Below are 14,875 nucleotides of genomic sequence, written 5' to 3' on the forward strand. Positions count from 1 at the left end.
CAGGAATTTCCCATGCCAAATCCTACAGTGAAGACAGTTTACTAAGGAGGCCGGCAAGTCTAGAGGATGCCACAGAGATGAGAAGTGAGGGTCATCCGTTAGCTTTGTCAACTTTGTTCTGTTTTTGTTTTTTTTTTAAAAAAAAACAGAATAAATGTAAAAAGCCCATACTTTTCAAAGCACAGATGAAACATTTTCAAAAATTGGTAATGATTAGTCCATATAGAAAGTCTCAACAAATTTCCAAAGAAATCTTGCAAAATATGTAAGTCATGATACAGAAAATTGAAAATCAGGGAAACGGACTTTGGCCCAGTGGTTAGGGCGTCCGTCTACCACATGGGAGGTCCGCGGTTCAAACCCCAGGTCTCCTTGACCCATGTGGAGCTGGCCCATGCGCAGTGCTGATGCGCGCAAGGAGTGCCCTGCCACGCAGGGGTGTCCCCCGCGTAGGGGAGCCCCACGCGCAAGGAGTGCACCTCTAAAGGAGAGCCACCCAGCGTGAGAGAAAGTGCAGCCTGCCCAGGAATGGCGCCACCCACACTTCCCATGCCGCTGACAACAACAGAAGCGGACAAAGAAATAAGACGCAGCAAAAAGACACAGAAAACAGACAACCGGGGGAGGGGAGGGGAATTAAATAAAAAATAAATCTTAAAAAAAAAAAAAGAAAATTGAAAATCAGAGTGGGGAAATAAGTATAGATTAAAGAAATGAAAATAATTATAAGACGTTTTTCTATGAACTTAAATGTACATTTCTACTACAAGGTGGTAAGAATATGGTGATGCATGGGAAAATACAATTAATATAACTTATGGACTATAGTTAACAGCAGTATTGGAATATTCTTGCCTCAATGTCAAAGAAGTTACCATATTAATGCAAAGTGTCAATAATAGGGGGATATGGGATATTTTCTTTCAGACTAAGGAAAACGGTCAAAGGTTTACTAGGGCGATGACTGCACAGCTCTGATGGAAGTGAGGGCCACTGAGTGTCCACTTTGGGTGGACTGTACAAGGCACGGGACTGTACAACACAGTGAGCCCAGCGGTGGAGGATGGACTGTGGTTAGCAGTACAGATACAAGCGTTCTCTCATGAACTATAGCAAATGTGCAGGACTAATACATGGTGTTAACAGTAGGGGGGGTGTATGGAAAAAATATACCAAAAGTAAGCTAGCAGTCTGATCATGTTCTTTCATAATCTGTAACAAATATTCCACAACAACGTAAGGTGTTGGTGGTGGGGCGATATATGGGAATTCTGCACATTATGCATGATTGTTTTATAAGCTCACAACTTCTCTAATAAATATAGATATATATTTTAAAAAATTATTTAGCAACTACTTTGGGGAAGCAGATGTGGCTCAAGTGATAGAGCTTCCGCCTACCATATGGGAGGACCTGGGTTCAATCCCTGGGGCCTCCTGGTGAAAAAGAAGAAGAGAAAGCGTGCCTGCGCAGCGAGCCAGTGCCTGCGTGGTGAGTCAGTGCCCACATGGTGAGCTGAGTGCCCACGCGATGAGCCAGTCCTGTGCAAGTGAGTCACTCAGCAAGATGATGACACAAGAAAAGAGAGAGGAAGGGGAGAGTCAAGGTGAAGTGCAGCAGAAACCAGGAACTGAGGTGGCGCAGCTGACAGGGAGCCTCTCTCCACATCAGAGGTCCCCAGGATTGAATCCCAGTGAATCCTAGAGGAGAAAAAATGAGAAGAGAAGACCAAAAGAGAAATAGATACAGAAGATCACACAGCAAATGGATACAGACAGCAAAAACAGCAGGGCAGTGGGAGGGAGAGGGGAAGAAGGGAAGTAAATTTTAAAAATAAAATAAAATAAAACTGCTTAAAAAAAACTTCTTTGTTCACAGTCATGCAAATAAAATGAATAAAAAGAGTGATTTCATAGAAAAAGGTACACTATGACACTGACACCAAAACACAGAAAATCGAAACAATTTGTTACCATAGAAGAAAATGAGATTGTACGATGGAGCTTCTCTGACTGTACCCTAGAAAAGGAATGAGGCACAGATGGTCTTACAAGAAGATTCTAACAAATCTACAAGGAAGGAAAACTTGTGATATTTTAAACCTTTGTCAGATCACAGAAAGAATATGAATGCCTCCAAAATTGTTTACAAAGCAAATAAAACATTGATGCCAAAAACTCAGAGAACACGAAAAGTAAATTTATAAACAATATCATCTTCGATGATAGATGCAAAAATCCTGCACAAAATATTGATAAAGAAAATATCCAGCCTTGAATCAAAGAATTACATGTTCTTGGCAAGTTTATTATAAAGATGGATAAATATTAGGAAATTTATTAGTGTCATTCTCCATGCTAATAACACAAAGAAAACCCATCTGATCATAATTTAACATACTTTCTTGATGAAATTCTTAATAAAACAGATATATATTGATTCATCTTAATAGATTAATAATATATCTTTTAAAAAACTTTTATCTTTTTTTAAAGATACAAAGATCACAGAAAATGTTACATTAAAAATATAAGAGGTTCCCATAGACCCCACTCCCCTCTCTCCCCCACTCCTCCCACATCAACAGCCTCTTTCATCATCGTGGCCCATTCATTGCATTTGGTGAATACATTTTGGAGCACTGCTATACTGCATGGATTATGGTTTACATTGTAGTTCACACTCTCCCTCGGTCCATTCAGTGGGTTATGGCAGGATGTACAATGTCCTGCATCTGTCCCTGCAATATCATTCAGGACAACTCCAAGTCCCAAAAATGCCCCCATATCACAGCTCTTCTTCCCTTTCCCTGCCTTCAGCAACTCCCGTGGGCACTGTCTCCATGTAAATGATTCAGTTTCTTCCATTGCTAGAGTCACAATAATTCTATAGTAGAATACCAGTAAATCCACTCTAATCCATATTTTATTCCCCCATCCTCTGGACCCTGGGAAGGCGATGGGAGGGCTGCGGAGATCCCAGGTCCTACGATCGTGGCAGATGGCTCTGGAGTCCGGTGCCTTGCCAGTGGGTCCGACTTTGGAACTTGTGCTCCTGAGTGTGTGACCTCTCTACACACGCCTTTTCTGTCACTTTTACTGGACCTGGGGTTGGTGTATGCTCAGGAGACTTGAATCTCTGGATTGTTCAATAATATATGTCTTAAAAATAAAATCAAGCAGTATGCCTAAGGGCAAAACACTTGAAATGTTCCTAAATTATCACAACCATTATTTAATGCTGTTCTCAAATATCTAGGCAAAAAGTTAAATTTAAAATATCTGAAGTACAAAATTGGAAAAGGGAAGGTAAAATTACCTATATTTTCAGGTGACAGCAACATATAGCTGGGGACTCCAAAAGTACCTGTGTAGTACACTGAAAATATTCATTTCGCTGTCTCTCCAGAGACCTCATTAATATAGCAGTAAAGGGGTGTTTTTTTTTAAAGGTGTAAAACCCAAAGATAAAGGATATAAACACACTTTATATAGAACATATGTGCACATCCCTTCAGAATAAGAGAAATACAAATTAAAATTCAATTTTAACTTAAATTGGCAAAGTTAAAAAAAAGGCACTCCTGTTTCTTGGTGGAAGTATAAATTGGTATAACTTCTACTGAGGGCAACTTGACAACAAGAAACAAAGTTACAAATGTACACAGTGGACATATTTTCTGATCTAGAAATTTCCATTTCTCCTAGTTTATCCCACAGATTTTCTCCCATACGTGTGAAATTACTTATGTGGCAGACACTGCTAGCTGTCTGCCAATACCCATTTCCTCTTCATCCCTATAAAAAAACCTTGGTTTTGTTCATAGTGACAATAGGCCCAATAAAAATCTTTCATCTTGTAGGCTGGACAGCCAGATGGTCCAGCTCCGGCCAATGATATGAAAGTCATTGGTGTGACTTTAGGGGAAGCTCTTTTAGAAGGACAGAGGCCTTGGACATGCCTTTTGGCTCTTTGCCCTCTGTCCTTTCTCTGGCCTGGGAAACGGAAGCAATGCCTGGAGGGGCAGCTGCCATCTTGTGAGCATAAGAATGAAAGCCTCACACTTAGGAAGGCAGAGAGGATAGAAGGCTTTCTGTGGCTCCCTGAAAAAAGTACCGATCAATCGTCCTTGTCCTGATATTCTTTCTCTGGTCTCCCTTGCTATGAGAGAAAAATACACCCTATTTGATTAAGTTTCTGTTAGTTGTATTTTCTTTTACCGTCAACCAAATGCAATCTTCATTGAATCAGAAGAGTTTCTTTGTCCGTAATACCAATAGCTGCACTGTTCTCACATCGATAAAACTGGAAACAACCTAAATATCCATCCATAGGGCGTGGATTAAATATGTGATGGTACAATCATGAGATGAAATACTTGTAGCCAGAAAGATAAACGAGGAAAGCGTCTAGGTTTGTATGCACTGGTTTTCAAAATACCTATGAAATGAAAAAGGCAAGCTGGAGAGCAGTGTGCCCAGCAGGCTGGCGCTGTGTGAGCAGGAGAAGGTGCGGCTGGGGCAGGGTGCCTGGGAGAAGCGGGCGGCGCTCAGGAGCGGGCGGCCTTCCTAAGGCTGCAGGGGAAGCTCCTGCTGGGGCCACAGAGCGAGGACGAGGACGAGCCAGGCCCTGACCCTGCTCTGTCGCCCCCTCTCCTGCCCCACAGCCATCCCGCCCCCAACGCCGGTGCCCTTGTGGAATGCTCACTTCTGCTGTAAAACTCCAAGGTGTCAAGTGGCTCATGGGAGAGCTCCAGAGCGAGCAGGACTCAGGGTAGCTGGCTGGAAGCCGGGCCCAGGAGGCGACTCTGGCAAGACGGGCCGTTGGCTGCTGACGCTGGCGAGCCACCCTGGGCCCACTTCCCAGGCCAGGGAGAGAGGAGCCGAGGGCGGCAACAGGGCTGTGCAACAAGATGGGGGGCTGGAAGCCCGAGGGGACCCCTTCAGCGCTGTCCCGGAAGAAGGTGGCCTCAAGGCAGTTCTAGGAGCCCCGGCCTGGCGGGTCTCGGCACTGAGCAGGCCGGACAAAGACGGCAGAACTGGGCCCAGACCGAGCTTGCTCTTTTCAGACAACAGAGGCCGGGCAGGTGACATTCTTGAAGGAAAAAGCAGGGCTCTGGGAGGACTCATTGGAGGGTACATGCCACTTCCAGAACGCACGGGAGCGGGGGTGGAAGGGCACGGATAGCTCCAGTGTCGGTCAGGTCCACGACTCAGCCGCCGGGCACTAAATCCCTCCGGCATCATAACGCACGGGGCCCTGGCTTTGCCCCAGTTTCTTGAGACTAAATCTAGGCTCAGATTTTTGGTGGAAACCCCACATGCCGTGTGTCCGTCTTAGCACCACGTTTGTAGAGATGATGCCAAGCGTAGCTGCTTGGCCAAGGGGCTGATCTCTCCATGAGAAAGGCCTCTTTCCCCTTTGCTACCACTGGAGCCACGGGATGGCACCACCAGCGCTTCCGACAACCTTTCACCCCAATGGTTGTATCTTCCATTGATGACTCCCTCCCGGATAACGTATTACCAGGCTGGTCGTAAAATGACAATTGTTCCATTCCCATCGTGCCTTCTGCACTGATCAGTTGGCATTCTTTTATGAAGAAGCGCTTTCCCATCTACCGCCTCCCTAAAAACGTCCGTGCCGATGTCGGTATAGACTGAAGGATTCCTTCTGATTCAGTTCTTATAATGCGTTCCTGCATTATTCATCCGAGGCCGACATTGCCCCATATTTGACGTGGGGATCTTTAAAATGGAGCTCCCATGGCACGTCCTCCGTCTCCTGGGAGCGGAGCCTGGCACTGCTGCCCCCTGCACGCGATGTATGCCCATTGCTTTTGAAAAGCTGAGGCAAAGCCTTCCGCGACCCCCTGAGAGGTTTGTTTCAAGGGTGGTCTACCAGGCCGTTCAACTGACACTTGAAAAAGGGCTCCTCTGGCAAATGGAAGTCTGCCTTCCCAAGACGGAGCAGCAGGAAAGAAGCAGAGGGGTTGGTGCTGGAAATGAGCTGTGTTTTTCTTGAGAAGATAAAACTTAATAGTAGTAACTCCCCGTTCTCTACCAACCTGTTTCTGTTTTGGTGATGGATGGTGGCAATTGTGTACAACACTGTGAATGTAATTAATGACACTGAACTTTACATTTAAAAAGGGTCAAACTGACTAAAATCATGTTTTATATATATGTCACTACAATACAATTTTAAGAAAAATGGGAGTGCTGAACTCGTGTATTTATGCCAGCTGCCTCCCAAAACCTCATTAAAATAGCAGTAAATTTTTTTAAAAAGTAAAACATACAACCCCAAGGACAAAAAGAACAGCCATCGAAGCAAGACTGGGCTAGTGATGTCAAGAACATTTTAGAAGGTCTCACCTGACATAGGTGAGAAAAAGAAAGTGATACCAAACTTGGGGGTAAAAAGGAAAAATGATGATCACCTGAGTCTTGCTATCACAAGGGGTGATGTCACAGCTCTGGTGGAATAAAAACAGAACCTTGTATTTTGGGAATTTACCCCATCTGATGCTCTTGAGGAATGTAATCGCATCACCACAACGTAGCTAATCCACAGCTGATGGGGGGGGGGCAGACAGTTTCATGGTCCTACAAAGTTATAGTTTACCCTCTAAACCAGTAAGTTGCTATGATTCTATAGCCTAGTTTAGTAGTTCAGTAGTTCAGTGTTTTATTTACCTGTAGATAGTTAACCAGTCTTGAAAGTGACCTAGCAAATTGTCATTGGAATTCCTTCCATTAACTCTGGTTCCATGTGTTTTTGCATACACACATGAGGAGAGGAAGCAGGCCGAGGTATGGTTAACCTCTGTGGCCAGCCCGGGGCAGCTGTAAGGTGCCACAGCTGCCCGGGAGGGGTGGCGGGAATGGGTGACTACGCCCTCCGCCTGGTACGGGTGACTCCGCCCTCACATTGCCCCCGGCCATGCCCCCTCGCCGGCCCACCTCTGCCCCGTCTCCACCCACTAGTCTGCAGTGCTGCATCTCCTGGCCATATAAGGGTATTCTGCCCGTGCGCACCAATCCGCTCTCACCCCATGCTAGCCCCACCCCCATTCCCTCGGGCCTATATTGTCAAGCACTTCCTCATTAAATCAGACCTGCGCCATCAGCCTTGTCTCCGTGTGGGTTCTTCCCCTCGTCGTTACTTGCCTGCGGCCCCTCTGCGGACTCCTCACCCAGCGAGCCGCAACCTCACACACACATAGATACATATACTCACATCTGCTCTTCTAGCACTGGCAAAGCAGATTCTTTTTTTTTTTTTTTAAGGAGGTACCAGAGATTGAACCCAGGACTTAGTACGTGGGAAGTAGTTGCTCAACCACTGAGCCGCATCTGCTCTCCCAAACCAGATTCTTTCATCTAACTATTGGTTCCTTCCCTAATGTTAAACAAAACTTCAAAAGATGCTCACAATCTCTTGGTTTCAGAATTATGCCCTTTAACATCGGTCTCAGTTTTCTCAGCCCCTGAGGTCGGGCGAGTGCCGAAGCTGAAATGAGAGGACAGAGGGAAAGTCCTGGCTCTCCTCTGCCAGGACAGAAACCAGTGTGCCACGTGGAGGGGCGGGAAGCCACAGCACCAGGTTTAGGGAGATCAGCTGGACCGGGGCTGCCGGAGCGGGCCCTGGGGCACGGAGTGAGGGCTGCGTCCTCAGCGAGACCTGGCCGCGTCCCCTGCTCTGAGCCCGGCAGGTCCCACCACACCCACAGCCCCTCTCACTCACACACACTCCTCCTCCCAGAGGCGGAAGGCAGGCGCCTTCTCTAGAGCAATGACCAGGCCAAAGAAAGTATCTGCAGAAACTGGCATTTGGGGCACCCGCAATGAAGCTGTCAGGCTCCTGTCTGGTCCCTTACTGTCAGACCACCAAGCTCTGTGCACAGGCACAAAGCTCTAGTTCAGGCACACACGCAGAGGGCACAGTCACCCAAGGGTGAGTAAGCAAAGAGCATGGAAAGAGATTTTGGAAATTAAAATTTTATGCCTGAAAATTAAAAAAAATAAAAGAGTTGAAAGGTGACATTGAAAAAATGTCCCCAGAAAGGACAAAGAGACAAAGAGATGAAAAATAGAGATATAATAATATAATTAGAGGAACAGCACAGGAGGTTCAATTCCCCTCTCTCTTCTCTATCAGAGTCCAGACAGAAAAGCAGATCCCAAGCAGTGCAGGGCAACAGAGAAAGTGAATTCCGGGAATTAAATGTACCAGGGGCTGAGTGGCTGCAGGAAGCAAGCAGAGGCATTCAGAGACTGGCTGTCGCAGAAGCTGCCACCTTCTCTGCGACTGGAAAAGGAAGGTTTGCGGTGATGCTCTGGAGGCCAGGACCCGGGCGCAGGAGCCGAGACAGTGATGGGGCCGCCAGGCGGGAGGCCCAGTGCCAGCGGAGGCACCGCCGAGGAGCAGGGCAAGGACGCCAGCCTGTCCCCTAGTGCCACAGGGCCGCCTGAGGATCCCGAGAGGCTCAGCCCACTTACAGGAGGGCGGGGAGGACGGCGTGGGCGCAGACAGGCACCTGGCACCCCTACAACACCAGTTGCCAGATTAACAAAAGTTCAGAGGTAGAGAGAAAGGGAGCAGGAGAGGAGGAGGGAGCGAAAGAGAGAGGGAAGGAGGGAGGGAGGAGGAGGAGAGAGAGAGATGAGATGGGAAGATGGAGGGAAGAAATTGTCTAGGAGTGGATAAAGTGGCTTAAAAGTTGCTGGAGAAAAAGGTAACCTACCCTTTAAAAAGCAATAATTCTACCATTGACTGACTTCTTAACAGAAACAACAGAAGCCACAAGACATTTGAATATTTTCAATGTGCTGAAAGAAAATCACTGTCACCTAGAATTTCATACCCAGCAAAACTATGCTTTGCAATAAAGATAAAATAAAAGTATCTCAAAATCCAGAAATGGAGATAATTTGTCAACTACACATCCTCAGTAAATAAAATTATAAACAGTGTACTTCAGACAGAAAGAATATGATCCCAGTATAGAAGAATGGAGGTGCAGAAAGGAACAGAGTAATAAAAATGGAAAATATTTGGGTAAATATAAATGTACATCAATAATATAAAATGATAGTAATGATGTTTTGTTGATTTAAAACCCACATGTATATATAGAATTAAAATTCATGGCAACAATGACATGTAAATAAGGAGTAGATAAATGAATTTTAAATGTTCTAAGTTTCTTGCATTGTCTGGAAGAAGGGTTAAAGTATAAGTTCACATTAGATTTTAATGTGTCAATGAGTGCTGTCCTAATGTCTCTAGGGTAACTGCTAAATTAGTGGAAAAAGATTGTTTAACTTCCAAACTAACAGAGACAAAAATGGAATAAAAAAGAGTACTTAATCAAAGAAAAGAAAGGAGAGACAAAAGGTACTAGAAGAACTGAGAGAAATAGGAATCCATAGTGGGTAGATTTAAACTCATATATATCAATAATTATATTAAATGTAAAGCACCATATAACTCAGTTGAAAGTAAAATATAGTGGAAAAAAGACAAATACAGCGAAACTGGATTTCTTAAAAATGCAAGTAATACATAGTTAATAAGAGATACATATAAAATATAAGAATATAGAAATGTTGAATTAAAAGGATGGGAAATACATACCACACAAACACTAACAGAAAGAAAGCTAATATAGCTATTATTAGACAAAATAGCCTATGGCAAATAAAATTTCTAGAAATAAAGGTAATTCTAGAAATAAAGAAATTACTATGAAAATAATTTCATAATGATAAAATGGCCAATTTGCCAGGAACATGGAGTAATTCTAAATTTGTTGGCCCCTAATAATATGGTGCTCAATATAAAAAACTAAGTTGACAGTACTAGGAGAAGAATTAGATATGTCCACAGTCATGGTGAGACATTTTAACATCCTTTTCTCAGAAAATAACAGAAGAAGCAGACAAAAGAAATCAGTGGGCCTCTGCTGGCCTGGTTTTCCCTTTCTCTTTCCATCCTTTCTGACTGGCCCCACTTACGTGACGTTTCAGATGTGAAACCGATCCATAGAGTCGGAAGTCAGGATAGACGTTGCCTCTGGGGAGGCAAGAAGGGGGTCTACTTGGAAGAAGACATGGGCGGGTCTGACCGGGTAGTTCCTCAGGAAAGCCTTCATTTTGTGAGGCCTCGTTGAGCTGTATGTATTAAGGAGGGTTCCCTAGGGAGACAGAAGCAACAGGACATATCCGAAATGTGAGATTTATAAAATTTGTCTCATGCGACTGTGGGGCTGCACAAGTCAAAATTTTGTAGGGCAGGCTGCAAGCTCGGAACTCCAATAAAGGTTTCTGAGGAATTCCTGAGGAGACGTTTGTCTGAAGAAGAGATGGGAATTCTCTCTCTTGACTGCTGTAACCATGGCGCCTTTTAAAGCCACAACTGATTGGATGAGATGTCTCTCATTGCTGAATGCAATCTCCTCAGTGACTGTAGATGAAATCAGCCGTAGATACACTATGCTCACTGATGACTTAAGTCCACAAAATGTCCTCACATTAACAACCGGCCCAGTGCTCGCTTGACCAAACAACTGGGCACCATTATCTGACTAAGTTGCCACATGAACCTAAGCATCCCCCCGTCCACCCCTGGTCAACTTAGCAGCTATACATATCACCTCAGACCTCACTTAACATCTAAATCCAACAAACAGTAACAGGAAAGTGCATGTGGCTCAAGGGACAGAGCTTCCGCCCGCCATATGGGAGGACCTAGGTTCGATCCATGGGGCCTCCTGATGAAAAAGAAGAAGAGAGAGTGTGACTGCAAGGCAAGCCAGTGTTGTGTGATTGCCCGCATGGTGAGCCAGTGCCTGCGTGAGTGCCCACGTGGTGAGCCAGTGCCCACATGGTGAGCCAGTGCCCGCACAAGTGGTCCTGCAGCAAGATGATGACGCATCAAAAGAGAGACAAGGGGAGAGTCAAGGTGAAGTGCAGCAGAAGCCAGGAGCTGAGGTGGTGCAACTGACAGGGAACCTCTCTCCACATCAGGGGTCTCCAGGATCGAATCCCGGTGAATCCTAGAGGAGAGAAAATGAGAAGAGAAGACAACACAGACAGCAAAAACAGCGGGGTGGGAGTAGGGGAAGGGGAAATAAATAAATCTTAAAAAAAAAAAAAGACATTTTTTTGCCTAACAATACACAGCTGTCCTGCATACAACAAAAATGCACTAAATCTCTCAAGAATAGGGTACAAGTCCTTGGGTAATATTCACTCCTAAACTTGATTTCCTATAATTTAAATATTACAGCATGAAACGAATGCAACTTATGTCATATGATAAGGGCATAAGATATTGTAGAAAACAAACATATTTCTTTTACGTACATAAATAATCATACTCATAATAAAACAAGGAAGCAATATTCATGACCAGTACAGTCTGTTTTTGTAACTGGTCATATGGCTATAGTTCATATTTATCGCTACCTTCTTCCACAATCTATTCCACGTTCCCATTACCCTCAGCAAGCACTTGGCTGGCCATGGATCTTCACCTGGTGGGATGACCCAACCTTCACTCCTGAAGATTCTGGGCCATTGTTAGTCCTGTCTGGTTTGGGTTGTTGCAGTTTTCCCTTGACTTTAATCACAGGGCATGGCAGTACTAGGAGTATTCCAGGCAAACTCTTCTTTACCTCCATGGTGCAGATGCAGTCATATTTCCCCTGGATAGGATCAATCACCCCAGCCAGTACCATGATTCTCTTTGTTGCCTGTTGATTTAGAGGCGTGAGGAGCCCAAAATGCCCAGATGGCAGTCTTAACTTGCAGTTCCATGAAATCATTGTGTGTTCCCTGGTGAGAGCACCCCTCCTTTTGGAACTAAGACCTATAGACCAGCAGAATTTAAGGTTGCAGGGACAGGAAGCAAAAGTTTTCCTAGTGGGTCACTAGGGGTAATAACGAGTGGGGCCACTCTCATTTCTACCCGTTGATTCCTGGACCTGTGAATCCTGGCTAAGGGAGAAACAGCACCATAGAGTGGACTCTGATTTAGAGCATACACAGCCTTCTGGAGAACACCGCCCCAGCCCTGCAAGGTGTTGCCACCTAGTTGGTGCTATAATTAAGTCTTCAAAAGGCCATTCCACCGTTCTGTCGATCCAGCTGCTTCAGGGTGACGGGGACCATGGTGAGACCAGGGAGTTCCACGGGCACGTGCCCCTTCCCACACATCATTTGCTCTGAAATGGGTCGGGCCCTTGATCAGAAGCAATGCCGTGTGGAGTGCCATGGCAATGTCTATGACGTAAGTCCACGGATGGTAGTTTGGAAGAAGCATTGCGTGTAGGGAAGGTAAACCCATAAATAGAGTATGTGTCTATCCCAATTAGAACAAATTGCTGCCCCTTCCCTGGTGGAAGTGGTCAAATGTAATCAACCTGCCACCAGGTAGCAGGCTGGTCATCTCAGGGAATGGTGCCGTATCAGGGTCTAGTGTGGGTCTCTGGGGCTGGCGGCTTGGACTCTCCGCAGTGGCTGTGGCCAGGTTGGCCTTGGCGAGGGGAAGTCCACGTTGTTGAGCCCACTGGACCCACTGCGAGATGAACCTAACACTCCATTGGTCACCTGACTGCCAAAAGCCCCGACTGGTGGACCACAGTGTCACGTAAAACACTGCCCATAAAGGAAAAGAGGCATGAATATGATTACATTAGAATTAAGAACTTTCTACGTTAAAAGATACCACAACCATCCCTGCTTGTTGAGTCTGCTTGTTGTGTTGTGGGCACATGCCTCTCACATGGGAGTTCCTGGATTTGGTTCTGATGCCTCCAAAAGAAGATGAGCAGACAACAGACACAGTGAGCGTATACAATGAGCAGACAATGAGCAGACATAGCAAGCAGACAACAAACAGAAACAAGAGGCAGACAGGCAAGGGTGCCATCTCAGAGAGGTGGGGTAAAAAAAAGGTACCACAAAGAAGTGAATAAAGCCACAGGTGGGAAAAAAAGTTCTATTAAACAACTGTGAAAGGACTAGTAGCTAGGTTACATAAAGAACTCCTACAAATCAATATAAATAAACAGATAACCCAATAATAAAATGGCCACGTAATAAAAACACACAATTCAAGAGATGTAAACCAAAGGACTAGCCTTGTTTGTAACCAGAGAATTGCAAATTAAAAGTACAAGATAGAATTACATACCCATCAGATCTAAAGAACTAAAAAGCCTTAGAAGAGTAAATGTAAGTGAGCATGTGGACCGACTTTAATTCTCACATTTAGTGGGTATGTACATTACTGCAACTATTTTAGAAAACTGTTCGGCATTACCTGGTAAACTTGAAGGTATTTAAATAATACAGCCAGGACTTTCCTGCCAAGGGGGATACATGAATGCCTACACATATACACCAGTACATACATGCAGAAACACTTACACGTACATGCCAGGAGGTGTACATGGCTGTGTACCTGTACACACATGCAGAAATGCTTACACATACACACCAAGAAGTGTGTTCAAGAATGTTCTTAGTGGGAAACTGTTGTGGCTCAACTGATAGAGCATCTGCCTACCATATGGAGGGTCCAGGGTTTGATACCCAGGGCCTCCTGACCGGTGTGGTGAGCCGGCCCACGTGCAGTGCTGATGCATGCAAGGAGTGCTGTGCCACGCAGGGGTGCCCCCTGTGTAGGGTTGCCCCACGCGCAGGAGTGAGCTCCGTGCAACAAAAGTGCAGCCCACCCAGGAGTAGCGCCCCACACATGGAGAGCTGAGGCAGCAAGATGACGCAATAAAGAGACAGAGATTCCTGGTGCCACAGACAAGAATGCAAGAGGACACAGAAGAACACACAATGAATGGACGCAGAGAACAAACAATGGGGTGGAAGACGAGAGAAATGAAAGTAAATCTTTAAAAAAAAGAAGAATGTTCTTAGCAGTGATGATCTTAATTACCCCAAATTGGAAACAATATAAAATATACAATCAGCAGTGGGATTGATGACCAATCTGCTATATTCGCTTAATGTGATATGGTAGAGCAATGAAAATAAACTATAAGCTGCATGCAAAGATACGAATGAAACTTGTAAACATAATATTGAAGGAAAAGATGCAAGCATGGCCCCACTGGCCTCCATTTCAAAAAGCAGACAAGAGTGCACACCTGGACCTGGTCAGCCTCGCAGTAAATCACGAGGGCGCTCGCGCTCGAGCCTGGGCCAAGGTCGCCTCCGGAGGGCAGGAGCGTGGTGGGACCCGGCCGGGCTCAACCTGGGCGTGGGGCAGGGAAATTCACATTACGGCCTTTCAGTCCGAGGCCCTTTCCTCTAAGTGTGTAACACCGTGTAATAGCGATTCTGCTGAACATTCCAGAGTTAGCACTATCAGCGCATTCCTCGGAGGTGTGGCGGTGAGCGCCCGGGAGCAGTAGCGTCTCCTGCCCTCAGTTCTGAAGGAGGCACAGAGGAGGCCGGCCGCAGCGGGAAAGGGAGCGCTGCTCTGGGTCACTAAAATTAATAATAGATTTTATTTAATGTATCCCAATATAAACAGTAACAGTGAGATGCTGTTCACTCCTTGTTTTGTCCTGTCTTCAAAATGCGAGTATTTCACATTTCCAGCACCGCTGGGGGACAAGCCACTTTGCGGTCCCCGACGTCCTGGCTGGCCAGCAGCTGCTTACCAGACGGCCCAGCTTTACACAGTCCCAGCCTCCGGCCATGCTCTGGCCCCGCCTTCCTGAGATCACACCTTTCCAGAGTAATCAAGTGTATATTTTTAAAGTATTCTTTTAATTCCAATTGCATTTTTTTTAAGGAGGTACCGGGCATTAAACCCAGGACTTCAAACATGGGAAGCAGATGC

The 14,875-nt window shown here is 45.5% G+C and overlaps 1 protein-coding gene across 1 annotated transcript in view; it reads right to left on the reverse strand.

Annotated features, from left to right (window-relative positions):
- Window positions 1-11,747, reverse strand: part of DNAAF9 (dynein axonemal assembly factor 9) — a 131,188-nt gene extending 119,441 nt beyond the window's left edge. The window contains exon 1 of the mRNA XM_058287457.2: window positions 11,685-11,747. Within this exon, the coding sequence (XP_058143440.2) occupies window positions 11,685-11,747 (63 nt within the window). The remainder of the gene's footprint in view (window positions 1-11,684) is intronic.
- Window positions 11,748-14,875: the final 3,128 nt, after the last annotated feature.

This window comes from Dasypus novemcinctus, chromosome 24, assembly GCF_030445035.2.
Source record: "Dasypus novemcinctus isolate mDasNov1 chromosome 24, mDasNov1.1.hap2, whole genome shotgun sequence".
NCBI classification, from domain to species: domain Eukaryota; kingdom Metazoa; phylum Chordata; class Mammalia; order Cingulata; family Dasypodidae; genus Dasypus; species Dasypus novemcinctus.